This window comes from Nannobrachium achirus (genome assembly GCF_963921795.1).
Source record: "Nannobrachium achirus genome assembly, chromosome: 4".
Lineage (NCBI taxonomy): Eukaryota > Metazoa > Chordata > Actinopteri > Myctophiformes > Myctophidae > Nannobrachium > Nannobrachium achirus.
The window spans coordinates 54,576,104-54,595,254 of record NC_137813.1 but is presented as its reverse complement, the minus strand read 5'-3'; the positions used below and the strand labels follow the sequence as shown (position 1 = coordinate 54,595,254).

Below are 19,151 nucleotides of genomic sequence, written 5' to 3'. Positions count from 1 at the left end.
TCACACTTTAGTGCCCAGAACCACAGAGGAGGTCTTGCAGGCTGTATATGATGAAAAATATGAATATGAAAATGAAATACATAACCCGACTAGGTAAAGGCCAGTCATCTGCATATGACCGGTTGCATTCCACCCTCTGCTCCAAAATAACATCCATGCCAACCATACATTAATCCATGACATTCCATAGTCTGAGCATGCCGGGCAGGGTGTTGGCCTTACGTCAGTAATGTAGGCCTCTGTAATGGGGGGGCCTCTGGAGGGGTTGAATGCCGATCCGATGCAGCGCACCACCGTGCTGAACACCCGCAGCAAGGCTGCCAGCTTGGGCAGCGACACCGTGGGCGGAGGGATGTCCTCGTCCAGCGCCTCCCCCGAGACCACGTGGCCCAAGTCCTGCCGGGAACAACGAGAAGAGCAATGTCTAGGGCTGTCACAATTATTAAATCATCGTCTAATCGTGATTATTTGACATAATCGTGATTATTTTTCATAATCGTCATAATCGTTTCCATGTCAAAAATACAACGCGTTGTGAGCTTGTAGATCGGCTATTTCCACTATCAATGTTCTTTTTTAAGTATGAAGTGGTCAAATATGTCAGTAAGTTCTTTGTATATTTAGGTTATGTGTCATATCTACCATGTGCAACTTCAAAGCCTAAAAGCCAAACAGAAATGTAATTGTCAGCGACAAAAACGCAATTAAATCGTTAATCGCAATTATTTGAGAGAAAATTAATCGTCATGTAAAATGTCATAATCGTGACAGCCCTAGCAAAGTCTGATTCATACTTGGTTGCACCTTGGCTTGTGTTGCGTGTTGAGTTTGTAGATCGCGTGACACAATTGTAGGATTAAGTACTGTATAATTCACGTTTAAAATCGTCAATGTCCGCATTTGTTTTTGAAAAAAAGTATACTCAGTGCATGGGATGAAGGAGAGGAATGTCTCCTCTCTGATTTTGTTAGCACCAGTCCCAATCTGCGATTTGTGAAGCCCCCAGAAATAGGGCTTATTCCTAAAAATTATCACAGAATTATTATGTTGTGTTAATAGTTCTAAAGACATGTTCCTACTTCCTACCGTTATACATACAGCTAACCAGTTGAAGAAATCACAAATTGAGGCTTTAACCTTGCTTTTATGAAATATATTTTATATATTTTTGGAAGATGCTTCTGAATCTACATATTCTATTGCTGGTTTGACCATTTTGAACACTTGCCAGTTTGACAAAGTCAATAACTCTTTCATCTTAAAATAACTAATAACCCATTGAAGACTTGGAATCCAAATGACTGAAATCAGTCGTGGTGACTGAGAACCTTGATCCATGGGGCATTACCTCTGCATAGGCTTCCATGTCTTCCATGAACTGACCCAGCAAGGTGGTGGAGAACTGCAGGTCTGACACCCAGAACGGCTCCAAGCTCTGCAGCCAGCCTGGACACAGACAGACAGAGACCCTTCTGAACATCAGATTACCTCAGAAAAACAACTTTTTTTTAAATCACCAACTTGGGGAAAGATGTGACTTGGTAGGGTTGGGTGGGTGAGGAATAAGAATGCAGACACAGCTACAACAGAAAGAAGAAAATAGCTGAACTCTCAACAGTGCACACAACTTGACTTAACTGAAAAAGAGTGCGGGGTGCACGCAGTAAAGCACTTAATGTATTATTTTTTTTAAACAGTCAATTACTTTCAGCGATGTCTCCAGACTACTATATGTGCAATTTTAATGCAAACTAGACGTTACATCCATAACTAGACTATAAGGTGGTTTGAATTCAAATGATTTATTTATTGAATAAGCTTTTTGAGCCACTGACCGCCCGTTGAGAGTGTGCGCGTGTGTGTGGGGGAGAGGGGGGAGGGGGGGGGGGGGGGGACGGGGGGGACGGAGCGCATTAGTGTCAAGACAGATCACGCGTTGTTTATCAAGACTGTTGCATCCTCAGGCTCCTCACTCAAACGTGCACTTGCCCGTTAGGACAGCTAGAAATCAAACTCCACCTGCCCAAAAGATTTATTTACCTGCCATTGTGTCAACCCCTTATCCCTTTATCGGATCTGTGCATGGACCGGTGTACTCGCAGATTCCGATAAGACCAAATAAGGAGTATCGGACACATTTCCGATACAGGCATCGGTATCGAGGCATCTCTATAAACAATGTTACGGTTGTAGGATACACAACTGACCTGAGACTTGCTGAGTGAGTGTCTGTTTCTGTGTGAGGTCAATATGCCAGCCCACCAAGATGTCCACTGTGTCCTGAAATGGGTTAAGTTAAGTCAGTCAGTTACATTTTGACAACTACTTGGAGTTTTTACCTCTTAAACTCTATATACTTAGTTGACTGGAGTCTCCCAGGGCTCTACACAACACTGACAGATGCTTTCCTGGTTTTAATGGTTTAAATTGATGGGATAAAACTAAGTGGAAACAATATTAACACTTATGTTGCTATGATTTTTTCTCTTCAATGTCCCACGTTGCCATGGTTACCATAGACTTCCATGTAATTGCGCAATTGTGTAAAAAGTGCACGCCCATGCCTAGATGATGCACCACGTGTGTGCCCACTGTTCACAGCTTTCAAACAAAAAAATCCACTTGGAAATCCGTTCAGGCATTCATGATTTATCAGCCATTATGTTTTCTTCAGATGTAAACAAACATGGCTGCCATGTTTGAAAGAATGGGTTGGTATGGGGGTTAAACATGCAATTTCGCGATCGCGATCATGCCTAATACATTTCTGGAGGTTCAAAAAAAAATGTTGAAAAAATGTTTTGAATTTTTTTTTTTTTTCAAAAACGGCCCAAACTCGGGAAACTCGGGGTTGGCACAGCATTGGTACCAATACAAACTCGGGAAACTCGGGGTTGGCACCAGATGTGTTAAAAAAGTTATAATAATTGCAAAGAACAGCTTCACAACACCAATACAAAGACTTTAGGGTGTCCCTTCATACGGGATGGTGTATTAGCGCTGGTTTTCTCCGATCATCCTTCAAGTATGATTTACTCCAGACATATCAGCAGGAGGAGGAGATCTGTTATCGTGTGACTACGTGAGACTAGGGTTCATGTGGTAAAAGAAATGATGCATGAAAAAAAGAGCAGATATGCACATCCCTAACCCAAATTGGGCAGGTGCTGAGCGACAACAAGTATACTGAAAGGAAATAAAAAACACTCGCACACCGAGGGCTCCGATATGATAAGTGCTTTTATTGCACCAAGTGAAAAGTGTGACGTTTCAAGCTCGAAACGTCACTTTTCCCTTGGTGCAATAAAAGCACTAATCATATCAGAGCCCTCAGTGTGCGAGCATTTTATTTCCTTTCAAAAGAAATTATGCAAACGTAGGAGGACAGAAAGCATATCAAGTATACCAAAACTGTGTTTGTATGCTCATAGAGAATTCTTCAAAACTTCACTTCATTTTTGTGTGAAAATGAGCCTGTAAAGTCTGGACTCACCCTGAAGTTGGTGGTGAAGACAAGCGGGTTGCAGCGGGCCACCTGCAGGATGCACTTGACGGCCTGACACAGCAGCTCCGGTGTGTCCAGGTTCTCCAGGATCGACTGCAGGCTGTTCATCACCATCTGAAAACACGCCATGCTCACGTGAAAGCCCTGCCGTGGACTGTGGCTTTTCGATCGTCTGCATTTATTTTGTGTAATTTGTTTTCGATGGTAACACAGTACAAATCGGCCTGGCGCTAGAAGGTGCTGCAAGAATGATTCGCATAAACAATGTGCGGTCACTGCGGTTGGGACGTCTAATTAGAGGACGACGGCTGACATTGCCAATAATTCATCCACTGGTGCATGAAGTCTGCCAAGACATGATGCACAAAATCTGTAGTTTCAAGTTCTATTCTACAATTACATAAAAATTGCCCATCTCCTCACTGTTGATTAGTGGAATGATTCACAATGTCAATATGGAGAATAGAAGGCAAGTCTCCATGAAGGCAGGCTGGCTATCTGGAAAACAAGATGGTAAACTTGTCCAGCAATAATTAACATTTACCCAGACATTTGCCCAGGTTGGCATCAATTTCAGGGTCCAGGCAAAACTTATTTTTCATCAAGACATTTTTGGCTTTGTGTAGAGTCATTACAGAATTATAATCGCTTTTCGGGAAAATAAAGCCATCGATTAGTTGCCTATTATGTGAAAATATAAGGACTGTCCAGGACTTATTGTGCTACTACTTTGGAAATATTCCTAGTTGGTAATGTCCTCTAAATAGGCCACGCGCCAAAGCAATTAGCATGCACTGCAGCTAACAAAAAAAAAAAAGCACACGGGCCACGTCCTCTTCCTCAACACAGAATACAAATGAAATGAAAAAGGATTTGGCATTTCCTTCTTAATGCCATTAAGAACACCCCCCTACCTACGCCCCAGAGCTGTTACGGCATCCTCGTCTCTGGCTCGGGTTACGTACCGGCATGACAGACGAGAAGGACTTCCTGTCGCCGGCGGCCTCCAGCGAGCGGTACACCGCCACCAGGTACAGCAGCTTGACCTCGTCGCGGCCGCAGGAGGTGAGCTTCAGGAAGAGCCACTTGAAGATGCGCTCCGCCTCGTAGCTCAGAGCCGCGCACAGCAGGCCCAGGCAGGACGCCGCCTCCTGCCGCAGCTCCCACAGGAGCTTACTGCTAGAAGTGTGTGGAGGAGGAGAGGAGAGTGGATGTAACCGTCTTTTATTTAAGTGTCATCATGCCACCTCGTGGCCCATCCCTCGTGGGATTTACATGACACCTTTTCAGACATACCGGTAGTTACAATATTCAAAATTACAGTGGTTAGCAGTATTGCTGATCATACCGATGTTTCTGGTTGACATTGGCACATTTCACTCAGGTTTTTTCATCTCACTCATGTCACTTTTTCTGCTGACCTCACTCAGCAACGAAATAAAAATAAAATAAACAAAAATAAAAATAAAACAATTCACAGAAGACAAGCAGTGATCACCCCATGATGTGCACTGCAATGTAGTTTCAAATGCACTGCATTGCAGGCGCTTTTTGAGAGTAAAAAACTAAAAAAGAAGAAGAAGACATGTGTGACATGCATGATCTGGGCAGATTGCCCCAGGAAATGTGCCAATCTCAACCCAAAACAACGGTACAACATAGATGCCGACAGAAACATAGAAAACATAAAAAGGTACTGGCTATACAAAGCTTTTTTCCTCAGGTTCCAGCCTTTCTTGACTCAAAGTAGTTTGTTTGAAAAAGATTAATTAGTTGTATTGAGTCATTGATATCTAGCAGATCATGTGATAAAAAGATGATTCAGGCTCAGAATGAACCACTTTAACCCTGGCATCCCTACATGTAATAATTTGCTCATGTTGCAAGCTTCTAGATCTGCTATTAACTTTCTTTTTTTCTTTAATAATGTTTTGGCAGAAACAACGGGCACCCTTTATTTTAGCAATCCGTGTTTCACACACATACAAGGCTCCGATATGTGGAAACAGAGGGGGTTCTTCCCCTTACCTCTCGTTCAGAATGTCATTCAGGGTGCTCAGGATGGTATCCAACTGTTTCACCAGGGCCTGTGGGAGGACAAAACACTTGATCTCATTTGACAGCTGCCTTCGTGTGTGTGTGTGTGTGTGTGTGTGTGTGTGTGTGTGTGTGTGTGTGTGTGTGTGTGTGTGTGTGTGTGTGTGTGTGTGTGTGTGTGTGTGTGAGAGTGTATGTGGTCCCATCACCTACCACCTCCAATCTAGAGCCTCGATCGGAGTCTAAAAAAAGCCACGTTATCTAGGGCCAGCCTGAGAGGCGACAACATATTTGGCAGGGGTGGGGGTGAGGGGGTCACTTGATGGTAGAGCCAGACTGGCCTGAGTTTTGAGTCCGATGCTGATCCCAATTTTGGAGCCCACCGATTACCGACGTGTACTTTTGAACGCCATCAAAAAAAATTATAAAAGTGTATTTTCTTGTGTCAAGTGCTCACTTCACACAGGTGGGATTTTTCATCTTTTTTGATGGGCTAAAGTGTTTTTTAGCTCATGTAAGAACAGATGTTTTACTTAAAAGAATAAGAAGTACAACCTTGAACCTTGAATGTTTTAGATGCACTAAAACATTTTGTTTTTTTCAGGGAAAATGCTGAGAGAAATGTGAAAATGCCACTGACCACTTTGTTTTCGGCATGGCCGATGAACTCCTTCATCTGTTTGAGGGTGCTCAGCCTGCGGTCCCTGTCATCCTCACGGGACACGCGGCGCAGGAGGTTGGCTAGCCGAGACTCCTCTGAGTGAGCCATGCCCCTATCTGCAAGCAACACAACACAATGCAAACACATGCACAATAGTCATGGTGAGCCATGGCCTAATGCAAAAACACAGTGTTAATCATTTTGACAGCAAAACAAATATTTAGCTTAGTCAGTCTTTAGAATAAAATTTCATTTAGTTTCATTTAATTTTAGTCATCTGAAAGGTTTTAGTTTTAGTGGAGAAGATATAAGATTTTAGTCAACTATATCTACAGTTATTTAGTTGACAAAAGGTATTTTGGCGGTGCCTTGATGACGTCACAATGATCTACAAGTGTAACTAACATAAAATGATGTGTCTTATTTCTACTGGATCTCTTCTATACTGGTACCTCCCTATAAACAGTCTAGTTTTTATTGTTGACGAAATTGTCTATACGTTTAGTTTTAGTCATCTTAGCGTAGCTTTTATTTAGTTTTCGTCAGTGAAAAAAGGCAGTCGACGAACATCTTGCGTCATAGTTTTAGTTGACGGAGTCAAGACTGCAAACGCATAGAATTACATTATAGTCATTTAGCCCAGGAGGACCTTATCCAGAACACTTATAATGATAAATGAGTGAGCTTGCAACACAGGAGGACACACAGATGCACAAGAGATAGAAATGAGTTTGTGTTACTGTGGCTATTTAAATGTACATCTGCTATTTATTTTTTTAAGATTAGTTTTTTGGGTTTTTTTATGCCTTTATTTGATAAGATAGTAGACTGACAGGAAATGGGGAGAGAGATGGGGAATGACATGTGGCAAAGGTCATCCGGATCGGGAATCGAACCGACGACGCCAGCAGGGATCATAGCCTAGTATGTGGTATGCGCCTTGACCACTAGGCCAGTGGGCGCCCCGACATCTGCTATTTTTGAACAATTCAAAACATAGAATAGTTTGAAAATTGTAGGAATATATTTGCTTTTATTTTAACAAATGTCCAGGAACCAAACAATTTCAAATGTGTGGGGTTCACGGCCAAATATATAATTTGGGGGTCCACGGCACGAAAACGTTTGAGAACTACTGGCCATCTACACCAAAAATGACCATAATGACTATTTATACGTCTTATTGATTATTAAATACATTGTTTAAATCAGGGGTCTTCAACGTTTTCAGGCCAAGGACCCCTTAGCTGAGAGAGAGATGAAGCAGGGACCCCCTCTACATATTGTATAAATGCGTGATGCAGATTTTCATCGATTTCATAGCACTGTAATCAGTCTACGTTGGATTTGTGTTTTTAGTTAACTCGACCTTTCACTTTGTACTTGGTATGCTCTTTTTTACCTCTACACCAAACCTATTTGCAGAAAATAGCCGATCTACAAGCTCTCAACACCTCACAGCGCGAGGCGTTGAGAGCTTGTAGATCTGCTATTTTTTGGCTCAAGTTCTCCTCAGAATAGGGATGCGAGGGTTCAAGTTGTTAATTTAAAAGAATTATCCTATCACAAAGATTTGGCGGCCCCCCTGTAGTAACCCTGAGGACCCCCTAGCTTGTAGATCTGCTATTTTTGTAGATCTGCTATTTTTGAAAAATCATGAATATTTGAATTTTGACACGATTCTATAAGTGTCTTTTGAATCCTTCTAAGGTTTTTGCTAAAACCCTATTTTTCTATGTCAGCAATCTGGCCAGCCATCGTCAAAGAAAAGGTCCTTTTCACTAAACTGGAGCTCAGTCAGACCCCCAAAAGGATATTTATTTGGCCACGGACCCCCCATCTCAAAATATTTAATTCCAGGGACCACCCCCAGAAGCAAAATTTGAGTTACAAACATTCGCTTTAAAAATACATATCTTCAAAGATTTGCAAACATTTTCACAACTTTTTCAAAAATAGCAGATCTACAAGCTCACAGCGCGGCACTCGGTGCCGCGCTGTGAGCTTGTTAATGAGAGAAACACTCACAGCCGAAATCAAAATCCATCCGAACATTCTGGACATCCCGTTCAACACAACAGGTGTATGTAGCGTTGTATCAGTGTGGATGCTCATTGCTCATGCTCACATCATTATTGCAGTGGACAGGCCTTTGCTCTAGCACATGGCACTGCCCCAGGATTCCCTTCTTCTATTCATAACGCAATTTACTGGGTAGCTCTTAACACTTAAGTTGCAATCAATTAAATCTCTTTGAAGGTCCAAGATGCCATGGTCTCCATAGACTTCCATGTAATTCATAGTGCACGTCGGATCGTGCACGCCCATGCCTAGATCATGCACCACGTGTGTGCACGCTGTTCACAGCTTTCGAATAAAAGAATCCGCTTGGAAATCCGTTCAGGCATTCATGATATAGTAGCCATTATGTTTTCTTCAGACCAAAACACATAATCTGCCTTTTATCATACCCCTTCATACCTGCTTTAGTCGATTTTTTTCAAAGCTGCCCCTGTTGCTAGATTTCGGCTGCCCCTGTTGCTAGATTTCGCGGGCTCTCTCATACTGTAACTAACACAGTGGATTGTCCTAGTGCGGTTATTTCTTTAGCTTCAAAGTTAGTATCTTTTTATTGGATTGTGTTTACACAACGTCCTGAGACCAACCAAACCGCTGTTTTGACCTCACAGGCACCCTTACTTGTCAAATGGCTTCTGCTCTGCACCAGAGCAGGGAGAGGAGAGCCTAGAAAGGGAGAGGAGGAGCAGAGGATCTTCTCGTCTGTTTGACAAGTAAGGGTGCCTGTGAGGTCAAAACAGCAGTGTGGTTGGTCTCAGGACGTTGTGTAAACACAATCCAATAACAAAATACTAACTTTGAAGCTAAAGAAATAACCACACTAGCCTAAGGACAATCCACTGTGTTAGTTATGAGAGAGCCCGCGAAATCTAGCAACAGGAGCAGCCGAAATCTAGCAACAGGGGCAGCTATGAAAAAAAATCGACTAAAGCAGGTATGAAGGGGTATGATAAAAGGCAGATTTAACCCTATATGTGTTTTGGGCTGAAAGACTCCTTTAATAAAGAATCCAGTAATTTTGAGAAACTGGAAATGGTTGTGAGCAAGGAAGACATGGCCATTATATGAATCCCCTATACTGTAGGTGGCTGCTATGTGGAACAATGCCATCTGGCCAGACATGCCCTTGGGCAGTTGGAGTTATTATGATGGCCAACAATAAATCAGAGGTACATTTGATTTGTTTCATACAAACCGTATATATAGCTTGAGGTCATGCGAGTTTGAAGACATTTCCTGCCCCGTTTATCAACACTCGTCAACCCAGTGAAACCTCAGTCTTATTCCCCAGCTATATTTTGGAGGCGGTATTCGTGTTTGTTGTGCGTTTCAGACTGACAAAACATCAAAGTGCTTGACGCTCTTCATCGGGCACAGGACTTACCCTGTGATTTCCTCATGTCCTTTGAAGCTAAAGCACGGTTTCCATGCTGAAAAGGGGTCAAATCCGGCGTCACGTCATTGAGCCTCAACTCTTGCCCCAGCGACTTCCAACCAAATGTAGTATCACAGAGACCTCCGCCAGCTTCATATCCACCTGCATGAAAACATGTTGAATTACACATATGTGGTGTAGTCGTGTAGTCGAGTCAAGAGTCAAGACCAAATGTGACTGAGCATGACACTGGGGCAGTCATTTCGGAAGCCACTACTTTAGACCACAGCTGAAATTACTTTTTTTTTTTTTCTAAAATATGATAAAGCCACAAAAGCATGTCATAAATATCAGGCTACATTTCACTTAAACGCCAGAGCTTAACTCTGCATGTAAATAAGACTTTTTTTAATTAATGTGAGAGATCGGGACATAATTCTGTTGGTCCTCCCAAATTTAGAACTTGAATATCTCAAAAGTAGCATTTCAGCATGGCATCATTCTATAAGCCATATCTTCAAAACTGTTGGGTCAATCTCCACAACCAATATATCATTTTGTAGCTATGATTCCCAGCTTTCAAATGAAATGAAAAAATGAAAATGAAAAAAAAATAATTCAATGACTAGCCGTCAGCCGCGCTGGGACACAAATGTACTTTGCTCAAACCTCCTATATACAAATTTCATGATTTTTGGATTTCACTTGAAATGAGGACAGCAGGCTATGCTGCACATGGTCAGTCTGTCTGCAAGATCGTTCTGCCCCTCATTTTGCCAAAAGATGTCATATGACTAGAAATAGTAGATAGGTTTTAATGTTGAACACAACACACATTTTCTTTTTCCCAACAAGGGTACAACTGTTTATGTTTAACATGCAGTATTTTTCCCGCTCAAAATGAGTGTCTCTATTTATGCTACAAGCTTGACTACGGGTTTAGCTAACATTGTGTCCTCAAGTGTTAAAGACAAGAGAAAGATAGCAAGTGGACAGACATTTTAAAGCTTCCAAATTAATACTACTTCTCTCACCCAAAGTGGTGAGTGGTGAGTTATAATAAGTACCAATTCTATACCAGGTGGCCACAACAATCTCTAAGTTCTCCAAAAGAATTTCAGTGATTTCCCAAATGCCTACAAAAGACTTACAGTGATTTCCCAAGTGCGTACAAAAGATTTTCAGTGATTTCCCAAATGCCTTCTGTAAAGTTAGCTACCAATGCCATCAAGTCTGATTCTGCATGAATGGTGTATATCCAAGTAATTTAGTGAGTCCAAGTCCAAGCACGCATTTTGATCTGCCATTTCAAATAAGGGCACCAGTCTAAGATTTGAGCTTTTGAGTGTGTGCACCAGTAACAAGCATGTCACCAATGCACAATCAAGCTGCTGTCAAAATGACCACATCATGTAACCATGATATATATGACAATCCCGCTTTTTGAGTGTCTTGACACCATGGTCCTAATGTATTAATATTCACGTACAATTCACAGCTATAGTTATAATATAGGAATTTCACTTTTGCAGCCAATCTCCTCGAGACAATAAGGGAGGTTAGATTATTGAGCAGCCACCCACAGTCAGTTCTCCATAAGAAAGGGGCTCATTGCCTATGAATCCAGACACCACGGCAGTTTCTGTCCATTTAGGTACTCTGTCTGCTTAACTAAACTACTTTGATGAAATCCTAAACAATTTTCTTGAATATGCAGACAGGCACCAACACACCCTTTCATTCACCCACACTCTCTTTACAATATATTTTACAATACATACAGTATACTACAGTATAAGCCCCATAGACTTTAACCACATGAACCCTACCATACCGATTCTGCGCAGGTCATAGTCATGGAGTGATAACGCCACCTGCTTCACAGGAGTAATCTACAAGCTCACAAGTTGCTGCAACGCTTATAGATCGGCTATTTTATAAATTGGCGTACAACAGTGGTTCATTAACCACCAGCATCAATGTGATTGCATTATCGCATACAGATAAAATGTATTACATTTTGTCTACTCATTCCACCTGTGTTTTATTTACCATTGTGTAAATAATTAGACTGCGGCACAGTGCTCTCCATGTGAGTCCACTTTCTCTTTCATTTCCTCAGAAAAATGAAGGAAGTGACAAAGCCACTTTTAGCTGAGACAACACAACCATGAACCACACCTCCTAGCTTTAGAACACGGCAAACACTTTAGGGCAGTGGTTCTCAGATGACAGTGAAGTGACATTCGAAGGACTTTTAATATCTTTTTAGTTCCTTTAAAAAAAACATCAAAACTGATCAACAAACTATACTATAAAAACGGGTCAAACATGGCCAAATTGGCCCGGGCCTCATCACCAGACCCTGATGTCTATCACTCCATTAATAATCCATTAATACCTGCATGATCATGATGGATGTTAATAAAACTCTTTAGCTTCACTACTTGATGTTTAGCAACATGTGGATGGTAAACGGCGCAGATTCATATGTTTTAATGGATATATTCTGTCATACGTTGATTTGCTTTGCAGCAGAATGCTCTACGGACAGAGCACGCATTTTTAAATGTCAGTATCGGTTAAATCAGGTTGATTTAATTGTGGGAAACACATTTTGAAGTGTCAGGTACGGGTTAAATCAAATGTACATAGGATTTTGCTGGGCACAGCTGGTTTTCATTCTAGACATCCACATTACTCCCAAGTAATTTGTCCACATATAAGGACTCATTTAAGACCTGGGACAACAGGTGTATGCAATTATGTGGGCGGTCATAGAAAGATCAGCAGCAGTCTGGGTCTTCAGGGCCAGAGTTGAGAATCTCAATTCACAACCACTGCACTGAGAAATAGGCTTAAAGCTCTACCATCCAACATTTTTGTTTTAGTGAATACAATGTTATGTTGTCCAACCTGTACTTGGTCATTGCATCCAGTTACACCAGCTATGCTGTAAGTTCTCCCTTAAGTTAGGGTGTCCACACTAAGGCGATATGTTGAAACGAACAGTTTAAAACTAAGGCTGGGTTGATGTTTGGTTGTACCACAGCGACTACACAGCAGTCATCATCAACAGAATGAACAGAGTCGGGCTGAAGATCCATGAAGGTTGTTGCCTACTGTAGTTATCACAACGATAATGCTCTTACTATTCATTAGGTTCAGAGACTAACTTATCATGAACATTACTCATCTCTATTCTGGTCCTCATTCTGATCTACAAAATCGTGTGCCACGTTGGGAGCTTTTAGACTGGCTGTTCTCCCTTAAGTTAGGGTGTCCACACTAAGGCGATATGTTGAAACGAACAGTTTAAAACTAAGGCTGGGTTGATGTTTGGTTGTACCACAGCGACTACACAGCAGTCATCATCAACAGAATGAACAGAGTCGGGCTGAAGATCCATGAAGGTTGTTGCCTACTGTAGTTATCACAACGATAATGCTCTTACTATTCATTAGGTTCAGAGACTAACTTATCATGAACATTACTCATCTCTATTCTGGTCCTCATTCTGATCTACAAAATTGTGTGCCACGTTGGGAGCTTTTAGACTGGCTGTTCTCAGCAAAGATAATTGCCGAAGGCAAAAAGTAGGGGACCCCTGGGAGACCCTTGTCAACTATTTATATAGGGTTTAAGTGGTTAGGTTACATCTGTGGTGTGCACTCTTCACTGCATTGTAATTTACCACATTATGGGGTTACATCTGTGGTGAGCACTCTTCATCTCTGTATTGTAATTAAATTTACCACATTTCAGAAAATAAAGTACTTGTGTTTGTTTTCAATCACTGTGTTAGTTGATTTTAACCTAACATTGCTTGTGCAAGTACTCTGCTACTCTCTCATGCATAATTGTCTTTGAACACAATTGCCACACCATAATGACGAGGTTAAACATCGGAATAGTTCAAACTAACGTAATCGAATAGGTAAAGCTCAGCACATGAGTCATCTTCCCACGCTCCCCATGAGCCAGAGAGGGGGTTATGGCTTTTTACGCCCATCACAATATTGTGTTAAACCTACTAGCTACCAACAGCATCCGTTTTTTTTCACAACTTGAACCCTAGCGTCCCCTATTGTGGGCGTGTAATAATAGGTGAACATTCTGTGAAAATAACAGTCGACACGTGTTTTTGGAACACAAATCTTCTCTTCTGGGGGTCCCTTGCACAAAACTGCATATCAATTTGGGGTCCTTGGCAAGAAGAAAAAGCTGGAGAACTTGGTGTAAGAAAAAGGGGGGGGGGCTGGGGAACTCCAGTCAGCTTGATTCTGAACCTGTGCAATCAACACGTGGCCTGTCGCCCAAGTCGGCATCTCCGACGTGAAGCACCTAGGGCTGTCACGATATGACATTTAACATTACGATTAATTGTCGCTCAAATAATTGGCGATTTACGATTTAATTGTGTTTTTGTCGTTGACAATTACATTTCTGTTTGGCTTTTAGGCTTTGAAGTTGCACATGGTAGATATGACTAAACTAAATATACAAAGAAATTACTGACATATTTGACAACACTTGAAAATGAACATTGATAGTGGAAATAGCCGATCTACAAGCTCGCGATGCGACGCGTTGTGAGCTTGTAGATCTGCTATTTCCACTAGTTTTGACTTAAAAAAAATATATATAAACATTTTTCAACATGGAAACGATTATGACGATTATGAAAAATAATCGCGATTATGTCAAATAATCGCGATTAGGCGATTATGTAATAATTGTGACAGCCCTAGAAGCACCTACTGAAGCCTCAACGACTAGCGGGAACGGTGGTGACACAGACACACTGGGGGGGTCTAACGGGAGTAAAAGCAGCGGCGGCTCTCACCTCCGTCATGGAGTGTGTCTGCGGCGGCGTAGGCATGGCTGTGCAGTGGCGGCGGAGGCGGGGTATCAGGGTGGTCCGTGGGCACCACGTTGTAAAGCGCTGCTGGGCCCAGGTCTTTCACACAGTCCTCGCTGGCTGACACACTGTCAACTCTGGGGAACATCATGGGACATTGGTGTGTCACCATTACGTCATACGAGTTATAGAGTTGTAACTTGTTCCGACACCAGTATCGGAGAAGCTGCCGATACTGTGCCTAAAATGCTGGTGTCGGTGAGCATGCCAGTCTATGCCATGTTGTATTGGAGTTCACAGAAATGCCACGCGCAGTAGCACACACCAATCTCCTTTTGTTGTGTCGACCAACAAAGAACACTTAAAAACAAGACCCGAAGAATGCTGCTCGTCTTTCCTCTGCGTCCTCAAATACTGGCACGTTAGCTACGCGTGCAGCCACTTAGTTGTTTTTACTGTTATTGTATTGGACATCACCGTAATCTTATGAAATTAAATGTTTTAATGTAATTGTCATTGTACAAAGGTTTAGTAATGAAAATCATAAAAGACTTGAAATAAGGTTAAGTGTGTGTAAAATATATATATATATATCATCTAATATTAGTTAAACAGACAGTGGCAAGGCATGGGGAAGGAATAAGCTTATTACCTTCTAAAAGCAGAGAAATTATCCATAAGACATTATTCATTCATTCATTCATCATTTTGTTCATACCCATCAAACAATCCGTGTGGGAAGGTACTGTCATAAGCACATAAAAGCTTCACCTCAAGATAAAAGTGATTGCTTGATTACTGCATTGTGTCTTAAAGGCATTTAGCTCTACCTCACCCATTTGTCTATTTTGACACAATTTATGCCAGGCAACGCCCTTTACTATAGGTCTTTTTGTAACCCAGGGTGCTTTCAGATAAACAACGGACCAGAGTGCACACCAGCGCCCTCAGTACTTATATCTGAATGCACCCTGAATTACGAAAAGACCAGCCCCTACCTGCCTCTGATTGGCCTACCTAGATCACACTGGCCTACCTAACTTACGTTTCTGTGACACACGTGGAAGCTGCCCTCCCGCCTCGCGTTGCATATGCCCCAGAGCTAAAGGAGGCGTCTATCTGGTGGCTGCCCATAAGTCCGACATCTCATTGCTCCAACGGTGGTTAGGGTTGGGTTTAGGCATAGTTTTACTGAGGTTAGTGTTGCGGCAGTATAAAGGCAGTTCTACACTGCCGCGAGGAGCAGCGAGGAAACATGGAATTTAAAAGACACTGTATGACGCGCACACAATGAATTCAGGTCCACTCCAACCAGTGCTTTTGACCATTTATTCTACAGACGTTTAAGTACAACAGTTCCCAGCATACCGTTACCTAACGTGGATGTTAAACGTTAGCGTTAAAGCGGTTAACAGAAATTGTCCTCTCCCATGCTCACCCCCTCTCCGTCCAATTCCCAACTGCTACTGTGCCCAGGTGAACGCCAGAGTAGCTATTAGCGTGGCAGCGCCCACAGCCCCGGTGCCCACGCCCACCACCTACTAAGAGTGCAGTGCTCAATATGTCCATCAAAATCACCACAATACTTTGCACATGATTTAACTCATTCTGGCTCCTACAGTTAGGTTTAGGCATAGTTTTACTGAGGTTAGCGTTAAGGTTAGGTACCGTCGGACTAATGGGACGTCGGAACGATGGGAGTCACGGGATGTCGGAACAATGACATGGCACCATCTACCTTTATATGTCCATGTATGAGACAATCAGACTCCGCTGTGGGAAGAAGGGAGTGTCTGTCACTGACTGACTGTGACCACAAATGAAATGTGTTTAATAAACTTGACTGAGGCAGCAGAGCCAAGAGCACAGCGTGTGGGTTCCTTCTTCCTGAGTGGGTGGACAACTGAAAGTATTCACGCAGGCATCTTCCGCCTGGACTTATTAAAACAAAACTCAATCAATAACCATTTTCAGGAAGTCTACAAGAAATTCTAGGAATTTGTTTGTGTATTAATGTAATTCTACATAATGCCCCTTCGTTGCTCACAAATTAAATCCACTAAAAAGGGACCTTGGTGGATGTTTTGATTGATTGATTGATTGAAGAATTTATTAGAAGTTTGCAATAGAAAAAAGTACAGTTTCATGACAGTACAAATCACTGGTACAAGGTCAACTAAAAGGAGATCCTAGAAAGCCGAGGCTTATTTCCACAGGAACCACACTTTAAGTATCTCATATAACATTGAAAGACAGACGGATAGAACATAGTACTTTATCTAGGATAATATCAGTTTCAAAAGCATAACATCAAATACAAAAGGCAGAATACAAAGAAAAGGGGGGGGGAGCATGGGGGCTTAGTCTATTTACAAGTCACGGGTAGCTGCTGATGTCTGATGTTAATGAATAATGATGATGATTAATCTTTAGTTAGCTTAGAAATCAGCATTAACATAAAATGCGCCCTCTTATTCCCAATCTTTATGCTGAGACAGTGAAGAAGAGGGGCTTTGGTCTGTTGCTGCCTTAACAGTGGTTGTTGAGCAGGGTGGTGTCTCTCACATGGCCTAGAATGGAGATGCAAACTAAGGACAGGTGCGTGACGTCATAAAGGGTCGTTAGTTTTGTGCAGATGTTATACTATATCGTATACTTGGTCGTTCTAAGCCCTTGACAAAAATTACGTCTTTTCAGCCAATAACAAGGGGGTTCGTATGGTCATTGATAACGCGCGTCGCCGCTTGATAACGCGCTACATCATTCCGTGGCACTTCCGCTAGATTACGCCGTCACGTCACGTCACCGACGCATCCTTGGCCATCAATTGCTTCTAGCTCACGCTAGCCGGACGGCTAACCACAGCTAAACAGTCAACAAGAAGACTGCTGTGTAAAGCTAACGGCTAACCGAATAGCATAGCACATTACAGCCGTGTTGTGTCTTGTGGAGAACGCGCGCCGCCACGTCAAACAGCCTTGTGCACATTATTATCCCTGACCAAACCAACGCACGCATACATTAGTTAGCTAGCTACCGTTAGCTTAGCGTACCCCCCAACAACACGTTAGCAAACGTGTCAAGACAGTATAGTGCTGTTATTACACACAGGCATTTAGCTTCATAATGCTAGAGTTCAACGTTCTCCCCTGTGGGAAGTGGAGTGAGGTTAGCTCTAATAGTCCAGAGTTAGAGTGAGGGGAACGTCTCTGTCTGTGTAGACAGAGTCTGTAGACAGGTTGATTTATAAGAGAAGCGTTTTATGATACGAAACCACAGCAATACGTTCATATATATTCAGGACGACTAACGACTTATAGTTAATAAATGACCAGGTAACAACACGAGGGAACGCAACAGTAAAAGGACAAGCTGGTTCACTTTACTACTTGTGTGTTGTTCCCTCTTGTTTCGTTACACTTTGGGGGGGGTGAAGCAATGGGAAGCAGCAACCTCAAATAAAATTCAGTTTTGACACTTTAACATCCAACATGTGTTGCCAGACCAACTGACAGCGAGACCCAGAATAAAGAGGTCGTTGTTGCGGCACCCCCTCCCCCCCACCGGAGGTCCCCGAACACACCGGGGTTCCCCAGCAGCGTGAGCCGCGCTCCAGAGCTACCAACCTGGGCTGCCAATCATTCCAGCTCCGCTGCACTTTGTGGTGGTGGTGGTGTTGGTGGTGGGCGCCGCTAAGCCGAGACCCCAGGGCTTTACGGCTCATTACCTTTGCGAGGTAATGGACAGCATGGCCCGCTTCTCAACGGGAGTTTCTATCCTGTCCTGAAGCTTATTGTTACGGCACTCTGTCAGGCGCGTTTATTTTGCGTCCATTAATCGGTTAGCTTGGGTGCTAATGTTGTGTACAAGGGGAGGTTCGGCCCTCTTTTCTTTTCTCTTGTTGCACCCGCCGCTCCTTCTTCGATTCTTTCTCGTGAAAGCCGGCGAAATCTTCCCCCCGGTTTTATAAGAGCGCCATCTGTCGGGGTATTGCACACGTCAGACAGTCGATGAACTTGGGGATCATCATCCAGCAGATTTGACTCTTCTTTTAGAAACGAACAAAGCCTGACATGAATCAAGTAATCATGTTTTTTTCATCAGTACTATTGTTGCTTTTCTGGATGGTTTACTCAGTCAGGTCAGGAGTGGCAATTTTTTTTTTTTTTTCTACTCACATGACTAGGGATGCGGTTGCCAAGCGACAGCATCGTGAGTGGGAGTGAGAGGGCGACTAAGATGCTGGCTCAGGTTGCTTGCTTTCAATGCCTGATGCAAATATATAGAGGGGGATTTTAGACAAGCAATCTTTTAAGATAACAAACGTGTTACACAGACTGTCAGACACACAAACAAGCAAAAGTACACCGCAAACAATTACATACCTTAGGCTTAGGTCAACCACTCTGCAACAACTATCGTGTCAGGGTGGGACCAGTGCAGTGATGATAATAAACGTATCTGGGAATATGGACGCATCGCATGATTCGCATCTATCTAGGTATTATTATAAGCAACTCATCTGAGGCTGTCGCTTGCCTTGAATTATATTTAGGAGGTGAACTCACATAATTATGCATTGAGCAGCAACATTTAGACCTATCCTTGCTAGATGGAAATGTTAATCTTATCC

General features: G+C 42.6%; 1 protein-coding gene across 1 annotated transcript in view; it reads right to left on the bottom strand.

The window, feature by feature from the left end:
* smg1 (SMG1 nonsense mediated mRNA decay associated PI3K related kinase) overlaps positions 1 to 18,341 on the bottom strand; it is a 95,688-nt gene extending 77,347 nt beyond the window's left edge. Inside the window, exons 1-10 of the mRNA XM_080725106.1 lie at positions 18,145 to 18,341; positions 14,504 to 14,655; positions 9,667 to 9,819; positions 6,183 to 6,319; positions 5,534 to 5,592; positions 4,471 to 4,684; positions 3,494 to 3,619; positions 2,208 to 2,280; positions 1,349 to 1,446; positions 223 to 396 (exon numbers count right to left, since the gene is read on the bottom strand). Of these exons, the coding sequence (XP_080581232.1) occupies positions 223 to 396; positions 1,349 to 1,446; positions 2,208 to 2,280; positions 3,494 to 3,619; positions 4,471 to 4,684; positions 5,534 to 5,592; positions 6,183 to 6,319; positions 9,667 to 9,819; positions 14,504 to 14,655; positions 18,145 to 18,242 (1,284 nt within the window). The 5' untranslated portion in view covers positions 18,243 to 18,341. The remainder of the gene's footprint in view (positions 1 to 222; positions 397 to 1,348; positions 1,447 to 2,207; positions 2,281 to 3,493; positions 3,620 to 4,470; positions 4,685 to 5,533; positions 5,593 to 6,182; positions 6,320 to 9,666; positions 9,820 to 14,503; positions 14,656 to 18,144) is intronic.
* Between the last annotated feature and the right edge of the window lie 810 nt (positions 18,342 to 19,151).